The following is a 20989-nucleotide window of genomic DNA, read 5'->3' as shown; positions in this document are numbered from 1 at the left end:
TCCCCTTTATCCACCCTGCTCGTTACATCCTCAAAGAACTCTAATAAATTTGTCAAACACGATTTCCCTTTCATAAAACCATGTTGACTCTGCTTTATTCTAAATGTCCCGCTACTACTTCCTTAATAATGGATTCCAGCATTTTCCCAATGACAGATGTTAGGCTAACTGGTCTATAGTTTCCTGCTTTCTGTCTCCCTCCTTTCTTGAATAGGGGCATTACACTTGCGGTTTTCCAATCTGCTGGGACCTTTCTAGAATCTATGGAATTTTGGAAGATTACAACCAATGCATCCACTATCTCTGCAGCCACTTCTTTTAAGACCCTAGGATGTAGGCCATCAGGTCCAGGGGACTTGTCAGCCTTTAGTCCCATTAGTTTGCCTAGTACTTTTTCTCTAGTGATAGCGATTGTTTTAAGTTCCTCCCTCCCTTTTGCCCCTTGATTTTCCATTATTATTGGGATGCTTTTAGTGTCTTCTACTGTGAAGACAGATACTAAATATTTGTTCAAAGTCTCTGCCATTTCCTTGTTTCCCATTATTAATTCCCCAGTCTCATCCTCTAAGGGACCAACATTTACTTTAGCTACTCTCTTCCTTTTTATATACTTGTAGAAGCTCTTACTGTCTGTTTTTATATTTCTTGCTAGTTTACTCTCAATCAATTTCTCCCTCTTTATTATTTTTTTAATCATCCTTTGCTGGTTTCTAAAAAATTCCCAATCCTCTGGCCTACCACTAATCTTCGCAACATTGTATGCCTTTTCTTTCAATTTGAACCATCCTTAACTTCCTTAGTTAGCCACGGATGGTTCATCCTTCTCACAGAGTCTTTCTTTCTCACTGGAATAAACCTTTGCTGAGAGTTATGAAATATCTCCTTAGGTCTACCACTGCTTATCTACCGTCTTACTTTTTAATCTATTTCCCCAGTCCACTTCAGCCAACTCTGTCTTCATACCCTTGTAATTGCCTTTATTTAAGTTTAAGACACTAGTTTCAGACCCAAGTTTCCCACCCTCAAACTGAATGTGAAATTCTATTATGTTATGATCATTCTTCCCTAGAGAATACTTTACTATGAGATCATTAATTAATCCTGTCTCATTACACATTACCAAATCTAAAATAGCCTGTTCCCTGGTTGGATCCACAACATATTGTTCTAAGAAACTGTCCTGAATACACTCTATGAACTCGTCCTCAAGGCTACCTTTGCCAATTTGATTTGTCTATAGTACAAAAGGAAGTTTTGATGCAACTTTACAGGGTGTTGGTGAGACCGCACCTGGAGTACTGCGTACAGTTTTGGTCTCCTTATTTGCATTGGAGGCAGTGCAGAGAAGGTTCACTAGGTTGATTCCTGGGATGAAGGGGTTGATGTATGAAAAAAGGTTGAGCAGGTTGGGCCTATACTCATTGGAGTTTAAAAGAATGAGAGGTGATCTTATTGAAACATGTAAGATTCTGAGGGGTTTGACAGGGTGGATGCTGAGAGGATGTTTCCCCTAGTGGGGGAATCTAGAACTAGGGGGCATATTTTCAGAATAAGGGGTCACCAATTTAAGATGGAGATGGAGGAATTTCTTCTCTCAGATGGTCGTGAATCTTGTGAATTCTCTACCCCAGAGAGCTGTGGAGGCGGAGTCATTGAATATATTCAAGGTGGAGATTGACGGCCATGTGAACTACAAGGGAGTCGAGGGGTGTGGGGAGAGAGCGGGAAAGTGGAGTTGAGGCCAAGATTGGATCAGCCATGATCTTATTGAATGGCGGAGCCGGCTCGAGGGCCCGATTGGCCGACTCCTGCTCCTGCTCCTGGTTCTTATATGAAGATTAAAATCGCCCACGATTATTGCAGTGCCTTTCTTAGAAGTCCCCATTATTTCTTGATTTATACTCTGTCCCACAGTGTAGCTACTGTTAGGGGCCCTATAGACTATTCCCACCAGTGACTTCTTTCCCTTATTATTTCTTATCTCCACCCAAACTGATTCTACATCTTGATCCTCCAAGCCCAGATCATTCTCACTACTGTACTGATCTCACCCTTTATTAACAGAACTACCCCACCTCCTTTTCCTTTACATAGATACATAGATACATAGAAGATAGGAGCAGGAGTAGGCCATTCGGCCCTTCGTGCCTGCTCCGCCATTTAATGAGATCATGGCTGATCCTTTAATTCAGTATCCCGTCCCCGCCTTCTCTCCGTAACCCTTAACCCCTTTTGCCCGTAGAAATATATCTAATTCCCTCTTAAATATATTTAATGAGCTGGCGTACACTGCCCTCTGTGGCAATGAGTTCCACAGGTTCACCACTCTCTGAGTGAAGAAATTCCCCCTCATCTCTGTCCTAAATGGTTTAGCCCTTATCCTTAAATTATGTCCTCTAGTTCTGTTCTCACCCGCCAAGGGAAACATTCCTTCTGCATCCAGTCTGTCTAGACCTGTCAGAATTTTATACACTTCTATGAGGTCCCCTCTCAATCTTCTAAACTCCAGTGTGTACATCCCTAAACTACATAGTCTCTCCTCATAGGTCATTCCCGCCATTCCTGGTATCAGCCTGGTGAATCGCCGCTGCACCCCCTCCATGGCAAGAACATCCTTCCTCAGATGAGGCGACCAAAACTGTACACAGTACTCGAGGTGTGGTCTCACCAGTGCCCTGTACAGCTGCAGCAAGGTATCCCTGTTCCTGTATTCTAACCCTTTTGCTATGAAGGCCAGCATACCGTTTGCCTTCTTGACCGCCTGTTGCACCTGCATGCTCGCCTTCAGTGACTGGTGTACAAGAACACCCAGGTCTCTCTGTACTTCCCCCTCTCCCAATCTATTGCCATTTAAATAATAATTTGCCCTCCCGTTCCTGCACCCAAGGTGGATAACTTCGCACTTGTCCACATTATAGTGCATCTGCCATTTATCCGCCCAATCGCCCAGTCTGTCCAAATCGCTCTGGAGCTTCCTGGTCTCTTCCTCTGAGCCCACCCCACCTCCTAGTTTAGTGTCGTCTGCAAATTTGGAAATGCTGCATCCGACTCCCTGATCCAGGTCATTAATGTAAATTGTGAACAGCTGGGGGCCCAGGACAGATCCCTGTGGTACCCCACTTGTTTCTGCCTGTCCTTCCAAAATGTCAAATACCCCATAATATTTAGTTCCCAGCCTTGGTCACCTTGCAGCCACGTCTCTGTATTGGCTATCAGATCATACCCATTTATTTCTATTTGTGCCGTCAATTCACCTATCTTTTTACGAAGGCTGCGTGCATTCAGATAAAGAGCCTTTAATTTTGTCTTTTTACCATTTTTCCCTACTCTGACCCTATTTGCTGGTGCACTCTTATGCTTGTACACTCTGTCCCTTCCTGTCACACTCTGGTTATCATTACCCCTATCACTACCCTGCAGTATTGCCTTGTCCTTTCTCTTTAACTTTCTAAGTTTCCCCTCACCTGAACCCTCCCCCCCAGTATTTAGTTTAAAGCCCTATCTGTAGCCATAGCTATTCGATTTACCAGGACACTGGTCCAAACATGCAACACAGCCTTTGGGACTCACGCTCTCGGCTGCAGAGAACAGTATCTATCCCCCTAACTATACTGTCCCCAACCACTACTACATTCCTTTTTACTCCCCCAACTTGAATGGCCCCCTGTACCACGGTGCTGTGGTCAGTTTGCTCATCCTCCCTGCATTCCCTGCTCTTGTCCACATAGGCTGCAAGAACCTCGTACCTGTTGGACAAGTGCAAGAGCTGAGGTTCCTCGAATGCTACTTTCTGGATCCCCATACCTGCCTCACTTGTAGTCACACCCTCCTGTCCCTGACCACAGACCAAATCTGAAGTATTTAATCTAAGGCTACTAAACTAGTCTCAATAAAATGAAAGCTATGCTAATGGCAGCTCATTGTTTAGGAATTATATAATCGGGATGTGATCATGATTTGCAGGAGAATGTAATGCAAGGCAGGTAACCTCAGATTCTGATGAGGGGAAATAGTCAAAAGAAACTTTAATGTGTCAGTGAGGCTGAATGAAGCAAAAGATCATCTTAAAACTTGCAGGGGGTTGGGGGGGGGGACGGGGGGGAAGAAGAGCCAGCCTTACCTTGTGCAAGGTAAATAAAATGAATAAATTTACTGAGAGAAAACCTGATCACAATGTGCTATTTGACTTTGGTGTTAGCTTCCAGCAAGGTTCCACTGCGATAGTTGAGACTTGCACAAGAAAAGAAAGACTTGCATTTCTATAGCGCCTTTCATGACCTCGGGACGTCCCAAAGCGTTTTACAGCCAATGAAGTACTTTTTGAAGTGGAGTCACTGTTGTAATGTAGGAAATGCAGCAGCCAATTTGTGCACAGCAAGCTCCCACAAACAGCAATGTAATAATGACCAGATAATCTGTTTTAGTGATGTTGATTGAGGGATAAATATTGGCCCCAGGACACCGGGGCAAATTCCCCTGCCCTTCTGCGAAATAGTGCCATGGGATCTTTTATGTCCCCCTGAGAGAGCAGACGGGGCCTCGGTTTAACGTCTCATCCGAAAGACAGCACCTCCGACAGTGCAGCACTCCCTCAGTACTGCACTGGGTGGGAGTGTCAACCTAGATTTTGTGCTCAAGTCTCTGGAGTGAGACTTGAACCCACGACCTCCTGACTCAGAGGTGAAAGTGCTACCTACAGTGAAAAGAGCGAGAATGAACCTAGCTGATAGGCTAGGAAGAGGGATACATACAAATAGTTATCTTTCAGATCAAAATATACGGCCAGCTGATGAACTGAATGGTGTATTTTAGGATCTATATTGTCCTGAAAACCGCCGAAAATATTGTTCAATAATGGTTAAATTAAGACACGGTTAAATTAGAAGCTTGGGTTGACAGCTCGTCAGACGGGCAAAGCTGCTGCAAAATCTTACTGCGTTTTTGATCCAGACTGAATGGTTCGATCTGGGCTCCAAGGTTAGACAAACGCCACTCAGGGCTGGGAATGAGATTTCTTGTCACTCTCGGGCTAAATAGTTGACAGAATAAGTTGCTATTAATTGGAGATCACTTTATAGGAAACGTGTGAATAAATTCCCAGCGTGTTGGCTTGTAATTTGCTGGCAAAGCACGATAAACTTTAAACCTCATCACAGGAAAAACTGTGTTTTTGTGGCTGTAATTTTGCTGATATTCTCTGTTAACAGGAAGCTCGTCAGTAAATCTGATTGAAGGGAGTGAGAAAGTATTAGCATGAAAGCTTAAATAAAAATCTAGTGAAAGTGAAATTGGCAATTAAATGATTACCATAAAAAAGATCAATGGATCGACTGAGAATAGAGACGAGAGAAAGAGTCCAATGGAGTTTTATTGTAACTACTGGTCAAAGCGTACATGGACCATTGAATGTGGAGTGGTTTTGTACAAGAAATCTTATTGCTGGGACCATTGGTATCCAACTGACTACAATTCCAACAATCATTTTCATTAACTCAAGCACTAAATTATCTGACTTTCTCCATTATAATGTTTCACAATGGAAATAGATCTGTGATGTTAAAACAATGTCCAAGTGTATAAATCAGCTGAGTTGCACTTAGAGTGATTTACAAAGCAAATACAAAATTATTCATTGCAAGGCTAGAATTCTGTGCCCTGCCCCAGATGTGAGAGATAAATGTACAGTTAACTTACAGCAACCACCTGTAATGACAGCCACTGAAACAAATTAGCTAGCAGGTTTCACACGTTGAATGGTATCAGTATTACATTTTGTGCTTATTCCTCTTTGAAGATGTGCTGTCCCTGATACTTAATGTAAACTATGAGCATTACTATTGCTGTAATGATACAGGCACTACCACACACAAGATAAGCAATTCCCAAGAATGGATTCCTTCCACCCATCCAGGATATAGTGCTGAAAGTCACTCGTTTCCGTCCATTGAAACTTAGCACTGGATAATCTGAACACACCAGAGTTAAGGAGAAACAGAACTATGGCTTCTAGCAGTACCAGAGAGAGTGACATTACATCACTTTAAAAATAGTGTTTTAAAAATTTATTCTCAGGATGTGGGCATCGCTGACAAGGCCGGCATTTATTGCCTATCCCTAGTTGCCCTCGAGAAGGTGGTGATGAGCCGCCTTCTTGAACCGCTGCAGTCCGTGTGGTGAAGGTGCTCCCACAGTGCTGTTAGGGAGGGAGTTACAGGATTTTCACCCAGCAACGATGAAGGAACGGCCGATATATTTCCAAGTCAGGATGGTGTGTGACTTGGAGGGGAACTTGGAGGTGGTGGTGTTCCCATGCGCCTGCTGCCTCATCCTTCTGGGTGGTGGAGGCCGCGGGTTTGGGAAGTGCTGTCGAATGTGAGGGATGCTGTTAAATCTGCATTTATTGCCCATCTCTAGTTGCCGAAGTAGCTAAGCTGCTTCAGAGAGCATTAAGAGTCAAGCGTGTAGTGAGAGACTGGGGCCACTTACAGGCTACAGTAGATAGGGTGGGAGATTCCATTACCTGGAATATATGGAGCTTTTAATACAATGAATCAGCAGCTCTAATAGTCACCTTTTTTTGGTGTAGTCCACAAATTAAAATGAATTTCACAGCTGACCATGATGGGATTGGAACACGTAACTTCCAGGTTGCCCCCTCCCCCCCCTGCACCCCCCCCACTCCCAAAGCCTGCAGATTATAGGAGGAGGACAAGACTGATTGAATTGCTGGGAAAGAATGAGTGGAAGGGGGAGATGGTGCAATGAGTTTTGATTTCAGCAGAGCAAGGATATTGGGAGAGGAGGTTGCGGGTATTTGGAGCCCAGGAATGAGTGGGGAGAAATGTTGCAGTGCCTCCTCGGAGGGTGGTGTTGAGCCACACTGCTTCATTTGGTGAAGGGAGGGAAGTGTTGAAAGACCAACAATATCGCAATCAAGGAGAATCCTTCTATAATTGGACAGCTCAATAATTACACTACATAGAATTTACAGCACAGAAACAGACCATTCGGGCCTGCCTGGTCTATGCCAGTATTTATGCTGCACACAAACTTCCTCCCACTCGATCAGCATTTTCTTTTTTCTCCCGTATGTGTTTATCTAGATTCCCCTTAAATGTATCTCTGCGATTCGCCTCAACCACTCCCTGTGGTAGCGAGTTCCACATTCTCACCGCTCTCTGGGGAAAGAAGTTGCTCCTGAATTCCCCATTGGATTTATTAGAGACTATCCTATATTTATGGCCCCTAGTTTTGCACTCCCCCCCAACCCCCCCAAGCGGAAACATTGAACAGTGAAGGATTTGTCCCGCGAGATCTTTAGTGAGCCAGTTATTCATCATCAGGGTTTTAAAGTTTAGTAGGACTGTACTTGGAATGGATGGCAATACGTTTCCACTTTTACTGGAAGTGCTGGATTCGGATCAGCGCTGTTCCTGCAATCAGGAATCGGGTTCCATTTTCCTCAGGATAAGTTTAAAGATTTAAAAGTAGTTTAAAAAGCTCAGGGAAACACACTGTGTCGACAATGTCTCCCCTTTGGTAAAACCTGACCCTTCCATCAGCTCTTCTCAATTATTAACAACTGGCGGTTGAAGGGATACTTCCTCACCTGAATGATGTGAGCAGACAGCCACAACAGCTGTGAAAATGCAGTCAATGTTACATCGCTTGGTGCAGTATAACCGCAGCATTAAACAACCCGTCTGGAACATAACCCAGTGTTTCTGGCCAAGCTAGCCCTCCCCATATTACCCACTGCAAACAGCAAGGATACTGTATCGGACTTCCACCAAGTAGATTCCTGGCTCCAATCCTCCATCAATACGACGATAGAGTTTGCGGAATGTCGGCAGGGCCGCGGTCCTCATCCAGACAATGAAGTCTTCGTTGATAAAGCCATTGTTTTGTGGGTTCGTGTCCAGCTCGTAGGCAGGCTTGGGCCAGTTTAAAGGCTTTACAGTTCCTGTAATTAGTGAATTGGTTTTGATGAGTAAAAAAGTGATACTTATTCAAAACCAGAGAAAACAAACATCACCCAACACAAACAAAATGACATTAGTGATTAAGTGGTTCCCATTCTGACCAGTCTAGTACGGTTACTGACAACACTATTGTCACGACTTTACTGTCTACAGGACAAATAATCCAACAGTTGTATTGTATCGTGGCTCGAATGAGGATTTTACTCAATGATACTGCAAAAACAATGACTCAGCTGGTTATGTAGTGAGGTGTTGTACCATAGAGTGAGCAGCCAGTTGTGGACTCCGCCCTGCTCCACAGGTACAGCCCAGGTATTGAACCAGATGCCTTCCTGATCTTCCTGGACAAGCATTTGCCCGTTTATACATTGATAAATTAAAATCAAAGTACAAAAACCATTCCAGTTGGACAACGTGGCCACTCTCCACTTTTTGTTTAAACTGGATTTGAGCGTGTCTAATTGGAGTTTCAGCAGTTCCAGAAATAAAGTCCGTCAAAAAACCTTCCCAACACCACGACTGATCCCTCTAAAACAGGATTTGATCAGAACAGAATTTTTATAAAGCCCATTCAATCGGTGGAAGCATTTACTGAGAACAAGTGAAATTACCCTGAAATGCCTGCTGCAGATCGGTTGCATTGTCTGACTTGGGGTTGTTGAATTTGACGTTGTAGTCAGTCCACCAGGCAATTCCTTTGCCATTTAGAGGCACCTTGGTGGACGGCCCACTGCTGTTTACCTTATATACTGCAAAGGAATCTGAAAGAAATAAATATATTGATAAGTTTATTTTACAACTCAGCAAAGCAGAGTTTTCACTCGTCACTGAATAATAGGACGGTGGGGCAATGTGTTCATCATAGGAGTTTGCTAGAAATATTCAACAGAAGCATTCTCCACAAATGCTTTCATGATGTTGCAACACCTCAGCGGTGTCTTCCTCAAGTTATTTTTGAATAAATGGTCTCGTCTACTGCATGTACCCTTTGCTCCGCTTTTGGAGGCAGAACCGACAGCCACCTCACCTCTAAACTCTGGGATTTTCTCCCTAAATGCCTTTGCATTAATACCTCTCTCCCCCCACCTTGAAAAGCCTCCTCAGAACCTGGTGCTTTGATTGTGCTCTCAATCCCCCATCTCCTTTCCTCCCCCAACCCCACTCCCATTCCCTGCTGTATACATTGCTGCCTCTTGTAAACCACCATGGGCCATTCAGATATGCTATCAAATAAAATAGTTTTCAATTTGAAATAACTCAAGCAAGCTATGACCAGACTTTCACTGCTCACTATGGCCCGCTCCAGTACACTATGTGCTTATTAATTTAAAGAACAAGGGGAGAGATTTGGAGATTTTTTTTAGTTTAAAAAAGAGGATTGTTAGGGCATGGACTATCAGGAACAATGGTGGACACAGAAACACAGAAGCTCGGAGCAGGAGTAGGCCATTCGGCCCCTCGAGCCTGCTCCGCCATTTAATGAGATCATGGCTGATTCATCCAAACTCAGTACCCTGTCCCTGCTTTCTCCCCATATCCCTTTAGCATTAAGAAATATATCTAACTCCTTCTTGAATATATTTAATGAATTGGCCTCAACTGCCTTCTGTGGTAGAGAATTCCACAGGTTCACCACTCTCTGGGCGAAGAAATTCCTCATCTCTGTACTAAATGGCTTACCCCTTATCTTTAGACAAGAACATCCTTCCTCAGATAAGGCGACCAAAACTGCACACAATACTTACAGTATGGTCTCATCAAGGCCCTGTACAACTGCAGCAAGACATCCTTGTTCCTGTACTCGAACCCTCTCGCTACACAGAATCCATAACAGCTTTAAAAAGGGGAGTGGATAATTATTCGATTTCAAAAAAGATATGGGAAAAGGACAGGGCAATGGGACTAAGTGGATAGGTCTTTCAGCGAGCTAGTACAGGCGCAGTGGGCTGAATGGCCTCCTTCTGCATTGCAAAATTCTAAGTTTCTAATTTTTAAGTGCTTCTTTTGCTTAAAGATTTACGGAAGTATGGAGACATGAAATTACTCCGAGCTCCCAGATGATGTGTATGGCACAAAAAAAATGGTGCAGTTGAAAACATCGACTACATAAAGTACGACACTGTCAGCAGGTTGCATGTTATTCTCAATTGAATTGTATAGTGAATTACAATATGCAAGAACTCACCATTAAACATGCTGTTTGCAATGGCTCCACAGGGAGCGATAGGCCGGTTACTATCCCGCCGAAATGGAAAACAGTATTCAGAAGGGTTCTGTGAAAATATTAAAACAGACAATGAGGGAATATTGATGAAGTCAACTTGGCAGGTTTGTGTCGAGTTCCAATGAGACATTTACTAATAAAAGCCTACTTTCAGTTCCCTTTTTACTGCACTTGTGCGCCACTGACCTCCTTTGGACATCACTTCTGATTTCTGCTCGAGTTTCATGAATTGTGGGCTAGGGGACACTGTTAGGAGTTCACCATTTCTGTGCTGTCAGTGACAGCAGTAATGGGCCCTCTGCTGATGGCACAGTATGAATATTAAAGTGACTGATCAGGAGGTGGGAGTAGAGAGCGGTATTAAGAACAGAAGAACATAAAGAACTAGGAGCAGGAGTTGGCCACACGGCCCCTCGAGCCTGCTCCGCCATTCAATAAGATCATGGCAGATCTTCGACCTCAACTCCACTTTCACGCCCGATCCCCATATCCCTCGATTCCCCTAGAGTCCAAAAATCTATCGATCTCAGCCTTGAATATACTCAAAGACTCAGCATCCACAGCCCTTTGGGATAGAGAATTCCAAAGATTCACAACCCTCTGAGTGAAGAAATTCTTCCTCATCCCAGTCTTAAATGGCCAACCCATTATCCTGAGACGGTGCCCCCTCGTTCGAGACTCTCCAGCTAGGGGAAACAGCCTCTCAGCATCTACCCTGTCAATCCCCCTCAGAATCTTATGTTTCAATGAGGTCACCTCTCATTCTTCTAAACTCCAGAGAGTACAGGCCCATTCTACACAATCTCTCATCATAGGACAACCCTCTCATCCCAGGGATCAGTGTAGTGAACCTAATATTGGCTGCCTCCTGTGGGTGGGTAGGTGGGGGGTATTAGTGAAAGAACTCTACACATTCACAAACACACTATAAATTTACGGTGTCTCTTTTACAGCCTCTATTTTCTTCCGATTGCTCTCGACAGTCAGAAAACCAGAAACAAATAGAATGGCAGCACAGCGAGCAGCACAAGCTTTTAAAAAACAGAACCTGAGTGTATGGGGGTTGTGCCAGGTGCGGTTATAAGCGCACGAGGTCGGGTCACAACAGCACCAGTGCGACTAAACTGCTTTTCCAGGTTCAGTATGAGGAAAGACTGCAGTACTGGTACCGAGTGTACAATATAACTGGGCTCTGTCTCTTGAAGGCCCAAGATTTGCAAATACTGAACGCTGTAGGTTTTAGATCATACGACAGTGACAGTAGCCCGGATAATCCATTGATATCATTTTTTGAAGTTATGATTCAAATGAGAGTTTAGCTCATGTTCGCCCGTTGCCATGTTGTCAGACTTTATGGATTCTGAGAAATTTTCCCCCTTCCTGGTAATTTCTCCTGCAGTAACACTGTCTCTTTAGAGCAACAATAAAACACTTCTCCAGAAGGAAGAACGTACAACAGGTCTGTACCATCACCACACCAGCGCCACAAGCACCCGCTCCGTTTGTAGATTTTGCAGTCAGATCCTGGGGCAAGTGGCCCTAGAAATAGTAGATGCATTGCTGGTCATCTTCCAAAATTCTATAGACTCTGGAACAGTTCCCATGGATTGGAGGATAGCTAATGTAACCCCACTATTCAAAAAAGGTGGTAGAGAGAAAACGGGGAATTATAGACCAGTAAGCCTGACATCGGTAGTGGGGAAAATGCTAGAGTCCATTATAAAAGATGTAATAACAGAGCACTTGGAAAACAGTGACAGAATCGGACAAAGTCAACATGGATTTACGAAAGGTAAATCATGCTTGACTAATCTACTGGAATTTCTTTGAGGATGTAACTGGTAGAATAGATAAGGGAGAACCAGTGGATGTGGTGTATTTGGACTTTCAGAAGGCTTTCGATAAGGTCCCGCATAAGAGATTAGCGTGCAAAGTTAAAGCTCATGGGATTGGGGGGTAAGGTACTGTCTTGGATACAGGAAGCAGACAGGTTGGCAGACAGGAAGCAAAGAGTTGGAATAAATGGGTCTTTTTCCGAGTGGCAGGCAGTGATTAGTGGGGTACCGCAGGGATCGGTGCTAGGACCCCAGTTATTCACAATATATATATATATATAAATAAATGATGATCTAGACGAGGGAACTAGATGTAATATCTCCAAGTTTGCAGACAACACAAAGCTGGGTGGGCGTGTGTGCTGTGAGGAGGATGCAGAGAAACTCCAGTATGATTTGGACAGGTTGGGTGATTGGGCAGATGCATGGCAAATGCAGTATAATGTGGATAAATGTGAGGTTATCCACTTCGGTGGCAAAAACAGGAAGACAGATTATTACCTGAACGGCAATAGATTGGGAAAAGGGGAAGTGCAACGAGACCTGGGTGTCCTTGTGCACCAGTCGCTGAAGGTAAACATGCAGGTGCAGCAGGCGGTTAAGGCGGCAAATGGTATGTTGGCCTTCATAGCGAGAGGATTCGAGTACAGGAGCAAGGGTGTCTTGCTGCAGTTGTACAGGGCCTTGGTGAGACCATACTGTAAGTATTGTGTGCAGTTTTGGTCGCCTTATCTGAGGAAGGATGTTCTTGCCATGGAGGGAGTTCAGCGAAGATTCACCAGGCTGATACCTGGGATGGCAGGAATGACGTATGAGGACAGATTGGGTCGATTAGGCTTATATTCGCTAGAGTTTAGAAGAATGAGAGGGGATCTCATTGAAATGTGTAAAATTCTAACAGGACTAGACAGACTAGATGCAGGAAGGATGTTCCCGATGGCGGGGGAGTCCAGAACTAGGGGTCACAGTCTAAGGATAAGGGGTAAGCCATTTAGGACTGAGATGAGGTGGAATTTCTTCACCCAGAGAGTGGTGAACCTGTGGAATTCTCTACCACCATTGGCAGTTGAGGCCAATTCATTAAACGTATTCAAGAAGGAGTTAGATATATTTCTTAAGGCTAAAGGGATATGGGGAGAAAGCAGGGACAGGGTACTGAATTTGGATGATCAGCTATGATCTCAGTAAATGGCGGAACAGGCTCAAGGGGCCAAATGGCCTGCTCCTATCTTCTATGCTTCTCGGACACCAGAATCCACCTGCAGATTTACCCCACACGGATCTCCTGCTGTCTCTGTTGATAAAGGCCCTCCCCAGATTGGACCTTCAGCCAGAAGGTTCTACCCCTGGTTTGTGTCGAGTTCGCTGATCCCATGCACCAGGATCCCACTCCCGATCGCGTGCTGGGACGTGTGGGTATCAAGTGACCGTATGCCTGCCATGGTTGTCCAGGCTGCGGATACTCAGTCTAGGCCTTATACCTTTAATAGCCACTTGTACTGCCTGGCATTGTACCCCCACATGAGGCAGATCCTTCAGAAGAGAAGTGTTATGTTCATTAATAACTAGTCATTTTCATTATAAACAGCTAGCTTCTAGCTAGTCACTTTATTCAGTACATATGGACTTCTACAGCATCCATCTTGACTACTGCCTTGTGGGTAGCCTACTCATATACATACTGCTCTACAGCTCCACCTAGTGTACCATTCTAGAATGACATGTTACTGATCATTACATCCCCCTTTCTTTGAGGTTAAACAAAATCAATATCAATCAACTTTCAAGAAACACGATAAAGATGATATCAGTAACACTTTTGTTAGTGCTCTATAAACATAAACATTTTCACAACAGTCAACACATTTTCAAAGCTTTACTTTATACTCAAAGATTAAGTCTATCAGGCTTTTTGACGTCACGTGTGGATCTTCTCAGCACCGGTAAGTCTGATGTGTTTTCATGAGAGCCTATATGTGTGTTTGTGTTAGATTGTTCTGGTGGTGATTGACAAGATTCAGTTGCGGCATTGTCATCGATTTGCTCTTGGATAGTTTCTTGTGTTTTCAGGAGGGAACAGCGGTTCCTCCTGAGAATCTGTCCTTCCTCAGTTCTAACAATGTATGACCTTGGTCCTACTTCCTCAAGAACTGTAACTTTCCTGTTCCATGCATCTGGATCCTCAATCCTGACAACATCATCCCTTGTCAATGGTTTCAGAGTTTTGGATGATTGTCATAGTATGATTTCTGTTTCAGCTTTAACAGTTGAAGTCTCTGTCTCAGTTCCTTACTCTGCTTTTCTTTTGCACAGCAAGGTAGCGTGGTGCACAACTTGCGACCCATTAGGAGTTCAGCAGGTGAAGAATCAGAGTCTAAAGGTGAGGCTTGGTAGCTCAGCAGGGTGAGATAAGGATCAGACTTGCTTTCTGTTGCTTTCTTCAGTAGCTGCTTGAGAACTTGAACACCTTTCTCTGCCTTACCATTCGACTGAGCATACAAAGGACTGGATGTGATGTGCTAAAAGTCATACTGTGCTGCAAACTGTTGCCACTCCTTACGGTTGAAGCACGGACCATTGTCGCTAACAGCAATCCTGGGAATTCCATGTCTGGCGAAGATGGATTTCACATGCATTATGACACTGCTTGCTGTGGTGCTTGAGAGCAGCACCATCTCAGGATAGTTAGAATAGTAGTCAATCACTAATAGATATTCTTTACCATTCAAATGAAAAAGGTCCATACCAACCTTTTGCCATGGTGCTGTTGGTAAGTCAGCTACTAGCATTGGTTCCTTTGCTTGTTTGTTTTGGTGTATCTGACATGTCTCACATTTGCCTATCATGTTCTCAATGTCCTTATTTATGCCAGGCCAATAAACAGTGTCTCTTGCTCTCCTTTTGCATTTTTCAATTCCGAGGTGTCCCTCATGAATCCTTTTGAGCATGTCTTGATGTAGAGCCTGTGGAATGACTATTCTGTTCTGTTTTAGTAATAGTCCACTTGCGACACTCAACTCTGGCCTGATGTGAAAGTATTTTGGACAGGAACCTTTTGGCCAACCATGATGAATGTTCTCTATTACTGTTTGTAACTCTGTATCTTTTACTGTTTCTTCTGCTATTTGCTTTGATTTTGTGTCTGACATGGGCAGCGCAGCAGTGACCATACTCACATGAACATCCACGTCTTCCTCAGTAGAGCTCACATGACTCATTGTGGGTGCTCGGGATAGTGCATCTGCTAACACTATGTGTTTGCCTGGTGTGTAGATCAGTTCAAAGTCATATCTTTGCAGCTTCATCATGAGTCATTGTATCCTTGGAGACATCTCATTCAGGTTCTTTTTTATGATGGCAACCAGTGGGCTGTGGTCTGTCTCAACTGTGAAGGTGGGAAGTCCATATATGTAGCCATGGAACTTTTCTAGTCCGACTACCAAGCCTAGACATTCCTTTTTAATCTGGGCGTATCGACACTCAGAATCAGTCATAGACCTGGAGGCATAGGCAACAGGCTTCCAATCTTCACCCTCTGCTTGTAGCAAGACCGCGCCTAGGCCATCTTTTGATGCATCCGTTGACACTTTGATTCTCTTTGTTGGGTCAAAGAAGGTGAGTATAGGTGTGGTTGTCAGCACTGTTTTGAGATTCATCCACTCTTGTTCATGTCTTTTTGTCCATGCGAACTCATTTGTTTTACGTAGCAGGTCTCGCAGACAGGCTGTCTTGGCTGACAAGTTAGGAATGAACTTTCCAATGAAGTTTATCATCCCCATGATGCGTAGCACTCCTTTTTTGTCAGTGGGTCGGGGCATGTTGAGTATGGCGTTTACTTTTTCCATATCTGGCTCTATTCCTTTACCAGATAGATTATCTCCTAGGAAAGTGACTTCCTGGACGCCAAACTGACACTTGGCTTTGTTGAGCTTCAGTCCATTCCGGCATATGCTCTGTAGCACTTTAGTCAGTCTCTCATTGTGTTCTTTCAGTGTGGAGCCCCAGATGATGATGTCATCAACATACACCCGAACTCCTTCCAGACCTTCAATTATGTGTTCCATCGCTCTATGAAAGATTTCAGATGCAGATATTATCCCGAAAGGCATTCTGAGGAAACAATACCTGCCAAATGGTGTGTTGAAGGTACAGTATTTGGTGCTCTCTTCATCCAGTTTTAGTTGCCGAAATCCTTGTGAGGCATCGAGCTTTGTGAAGTATCTGGCACCTGACATTTCACTGGTGATTTCTTCTCGCTTGGGAATCTGGTAGCGTTCACGTTTTATGTTTGCATTTAAGTCCTTTGTGTTGTGTCTGTGTATAATAAGACACAGACTGCAGGAGAACGGTACAACAGGTGTTTACTCAACGTGGCTCACTCGGGAACTGATCTGTACAGATTACTACTCAGTGCTATATACAGGTGTGGTCACTGCCGGTACTGCAGTATACATGAGCTGTAAAAGATAGTTCCCCCCTTAAAAGGTATATACATTACAATTCCTCCCCTTTTAGATTAACAGTACCATAACACTCATTTAACAATTAAATATCAAACTAATTACAATTAACACTTTTAACATGCAACATTAGCTGATAATAGTCTATTTATATATTCAGTCTTTGGGGAGGCTTCCTGATCCTTTCTGGATAGCGCCTTGCCCGAGTGTCTTGCTCTTAGTGCGGAGGCGATTCTGGCCTCCTGTCGTCGGTTGGTTCATCAGCTTCCGATGCTACTGTTTCTGGGGTAGATGCGACCTGTACGTCGGGTTCATCACCAGGTACGTATGGGCGAGGCATGGGGTTGACTTGTTCCTGTGACTCTAGGATTTGGTCAGCATGGGGTCTCACGATGCTCTCCCCAACGTCCACTGTGTACATTAGTGGGCCCTGCCGTGTGCATATCGTTCCTGGCTGCCATTTTTCTGTTCGGTAGTCGCGGGCCAAGACTGGTTGCCCTACATTGAAGCTCCTTGTTGGCTTCTCATGGATGTGCTGGAATTGCTTACTCGCAACATCTCTTTGTACGTTTGGTCTGAGCAAATCCAGGTGAGATCTTAACCTTCGGTTAAAGAACATCATGGCTGGGGCCTGGTTGGTGACTGCATGTGTCGCATTCCGGTAGGCGAACAGGAAATTGTCCACCTTGTGCTGCAGTGGAATGTTGTCACTGTACATAGCCTTTATTGCCTTCTTAAAGGTTTGTACGAACCTCTCAGCCAATCCATTTGTGGCTGGATGATACGGGGCGGATGTGTAATGCCTTACCCCATTCTTTTTCAAGAACCTCCGGAACTCTTCGGACACAAACTGTGGTCCGTTGTCGGAGCAAATCTGTTCTGGCAAGCCATTCCTGGCAAAAATGGTCCGTAGGACTGCAATAGTTTTCTCCGTGGTGGTGGAGGACATTTTGATGACCTCAGGCCATTTCGAGTGCGCATCCACGGCTATTAAAAACATTGAGTCCATGAATGGACCAGCAAAATCAATATGCACCCGTTGTCATGGAGATGAGGGCCACTCCCATGGGTGTAGAGGGGCCTGTGGTGGTGCATTTTGGACTTTCTGGCATCCTGAGCAGCTCTTGGTCAGGTCCTCGATTTGTTTATCGATTCCCGGCCACCACACAAGCCCTGGCTAGGCTTTTCATTTTTACCCCTCCCAGATGACCCTCATGAAGCTCATTGAGCACGCTATCCCTTAACTTGGGTGGAATTACCACTCAGGATCCACACATCAAGGTCCCCCGGCACACTGACAGCTGTTCTCTCCTTGTCGAGAATGCTGGCAACAGTGAGTCGCCATGTGCTGGCCATCCCTTCACCATCAAATCATATACCCGAGACAGTGTCGGGTCGTTTCGGGTTACCTTTTCGATACAAGCGTTAGTTACTGGTAGGTATTCAACTATAGTCGAATGGAATATTTCGACAGGATCCACTGCTGGTGCTTCCTCCGCAGTAGGCAGTGGCAGGCGTGATAGCCCATCAGCATTTCCATGCTGTTTCGTGCCCTTATATTCAATCCCATAGTGGTGCGCCCCTAGAAAAAGTGACCATCTTTGTAGTCGTTGCGCAGTCATCACTGGAACGCCCTTCTTTGGATTAAAAATGGAGACAAGAGGCTGGTGATCAGTCAGCAAGGTGAATTTCTGCCCGTGCAGATAGTGATTGAACTTTTTCACTCCCCACACTAGGCTGAGGGCCTCCCTGTCAATCTGGGCGTAGTTACGCTCGGCTGAGGTTAGTGATAGTGACGCAAAAGCTATTGGCCTCTCTGAGCCGTCCGAGAATTTGTGCGACAGCACCGCTTCAATGCCGTAGGGTGACGCATCACACGCCAACCGAATTGGTAATGCTGGGTTGTAATGGGCCAATACCTCTTTCGATGTGATTAGTGTTTTGCTCTTTTGGAAAGCTCGTCTACATTCGTCACTCCACTTCCATGGCACCCCAGTTTGCAGTAGGGTGTTCAGTGGGTGTAGTATTGTAGACAAATTTGGCAAGAACTTATGGTAGTTGTTTACCAGCCCGAGGAACGACCTCAGTTGTGACACATTTTCCGGTGCTGGAGCCTTGACTACTGCCTCAATCTTCTCTGGGGACTTATGTAAACCCCTCTTTATCGATAACGTGGCCACAATACGAGATCTGTTTTCTAAAAAAACTCGCATTTGGGGCGGTTAGCTCGGAGCCCATATTCCTGCAATCTAGTGAGCACCTGCTCCAGGTTGGCAAGGTGATCACTGTCATTTTCGCCCATGACCAGGATGTCGTCCAAATAACACTGGGTCCCTGGGATCCCTTGCAGGACTTGTTCCATTGCCCTCTGCCAAATAGCCGGAGCTGATGCTACCCCGAAAACCAGCCCGTTGTATTGGTAGAGACCTTTCTGGGTGTTGATTGAGGGGTATTTTTTTGATGCTTCTTCTACATCCATTTGCAGATACGCCTGGGCCAGATCAATCTTAGTGAAGCATTTCCCTCCAGATAGCGAGGCGAAAATATCTTCAATCCGCGGAAGTGGATATTGTACGGTGTGAAGGAGCGGGTTTCACTGTTACCTTAAAGTCCCCACGGATGCGAACCTTCCTTGGTTCCCCAGGTGTGCTGCTCAATGACTTTTTCATCACAGGGACGATGGGTGTAGCCCACTCACTCCAGTCTACCTTGGACAGTACACCTGAACATTCCAGACTCTCCAGCTCTGCTTAGACGGCTGGGCGGATCGCATAAGGTACCGGTCTGGCCTTAAAAAATTTTGGCCTTGCGTTTTCTTCAATTTTAATCGTCGCTGTCGTGCCTTTTAATGTTCAGAGTCCTTGCTGGAACACTTCTTTCGCATCAGTTAGGATCTTTGACAGTCGCCCAGGTGTGACGTCGTCATCCTTGTCAGCCACAGTCAGTGCCTGTATGGAATGCCAATCCAGTTGTATTTTCTGGATCCATTCACGTCCCAGTAATGGTGGTCCTCCATCTTGCAATTCATACAGGTCTAGTTTTGGTGTTTCCTTACCGTTATATATAACGGTCACCCTTATTTTTCCTTTGGGGTAGACTTTTTGCCCCATGTACATCTTCAAAATAATTTGCGTGTCTCTCAAGGGTATGTGTGAGAATAGCCGCTCGTAGTCCCGTCGGTTTATGATTGTTAGGGCTGATCCTGTGTCCAATTCCATCTTTACCTGGACTCCTGCTATCTTGAGAGTGACCCAAATGGTTCGGTGATCCTCCGTTGTGATCACATTATGTAGTTTCAGGCAACTCAGTTCCCTGCTTTCGGAGTCGTTATCACTCTTTTGTTCGTCTGAACTATTCTCCGTCATCTTATGTAACTTCTTGTACTTTTCTTTGGTAGGTTTCTGATTGCTGGTTTTCTTTCCCGACCTGCAGACTCGTGCTATGTGTTCTACTTTTCCACACTGTCTGCACACTTTGTCTTTGAACCAGCAATCATTCTGGTCATGTGTTGTTCTGCCACAGTGATAGCACTTCTCTGTTCTATATGACATTTCGTTTGTGCCATATTCTTGCGGTCTCTGTTGTATCTCTGCAGCGCCCCGTGCTGCTGCTTCATATGATACCGCAATGCTGAAAGCCTTTTCCAGCGGAAGGTCCTTTTCAGATAAAAGCCGTTTCTGGGTTCCTTCACTTTGAAGCCCACACACAAACTTGTCCCTTAAGGTATCTGCCAGTCCCGCTCCAAACTGGCAGTGTTTCGATAGTTTGCGCAGTTCTGTTAAATAATCAGCATTGCTTTCATCCTTATGCTGGTTCCGTTTGTGAAACTTGAATCTTTCTGCTATCAGCAGCGGTGTGGGGTTTAAATGTTCCTGTAGTATCGTTACTATGTCTTCAAAACTCTTTTCCATTGGCTTCGTTGGGGTTACTAGATTTCGTAATAAACCATACGTCTTTGCACCCATTAAATTTAATACCGACGCTTTCTTGTCATCTGACACCTCATTTGCCTTGCAGTATACCTCTATTCGTTCGACATATGTAGTCCAATCTTCGACTTCATTGTCAAACGCGGTGATACTGCCACTCTTCGGCATTTGGGTGTGGTTTAAAATGGCGTCTCCCCCGCTGCTGCCAACACCGCTCCCGGCGGTTCTCGTGGCAATGGCGGCGGCCTGTAGGTTTCGCGCGCTTCTCCTGCGCTGCTGCCAACGCCGCTCTCGGCGGTCCTCGTGGCAATGGCGGCGCCTCGCGGGTTTCTGCGCGTCTCTCTCTCCCTCTCTTCGACGCTGCTTGGCCCCTGAACACCGGCTGCGCCCTGTGCGCTCTGCCCTCTCTCTCTCTCTCTCTCTCTCCCCCGTCGACGCTGCTCGGCCCTTTGCTGTGCCGCTCAGTCGGGCTCTAGCCTGCCGCTGTCCAGGAAGGGTCTGCGCACTACCTGTTGCCAGTCCGTTTTGCTGGACCACCTCGACTGGAAAGCCAAGCCTG

General features: G+C 45.1%; 1 protein-coding gene across 2 annotated transcripts in view; it reads right to left on the bottom strand.

Annotated features, from left to right (window-relative positions):
* Positions 1–5350: 5350 nt before the first annotated feature.
* The window catches only part of tmem30b (transmembrane protein 30B), a 31632-nt gene continuing 15993 nt past the window's right edge, over positions 5351–20989 (bottom strand). For both annotated transcript variants that reach the window (XM_085963087.1, XM_085963085.1), the window contains exons 5-8: positions 10168–10255; positions 8594–8743; positions 7775–7963; positions 5351–5966 (exon numbers count right to left, since the gene is read on the bottom strand). In XM_085963087.1, coding sequence (XP_085819213.1) covers positions 5779–5966; positions 7775–7963; positions 8594–8743; positions 10168–10255 — 615 coding nt within the window. In that variant the 3' untranslated portion in view covers positions 5351–5778. The remainder of the gene's footprint in view (positions 5967–7774; positions 7964–8593; positions 8744–10167; positions 10256–20989) is intronic.

Source organism: Somniosus microcephalus, chromosome 20 (genome assembly GCF_052327205.1).
Source record: "Somniosus microcephalus isolate GS21.2 chromosome 20, FLI_Smic_1.0, whole genome shotgun sequence".
In the NCBI taxonomy this organism is placed as follows: domain Eukaryota; kingdom Metazoa; phylum Chordata; class Chondrichthyes; order Squaliformes; family Somniosidae; genus Somniosus; species Somniosus microcephalus.
The sequence above is the reverse complement of the archived record's forward strand: the minus strand, read 5'-3'. Positions and strand labels throughout refer to the sequence as shown.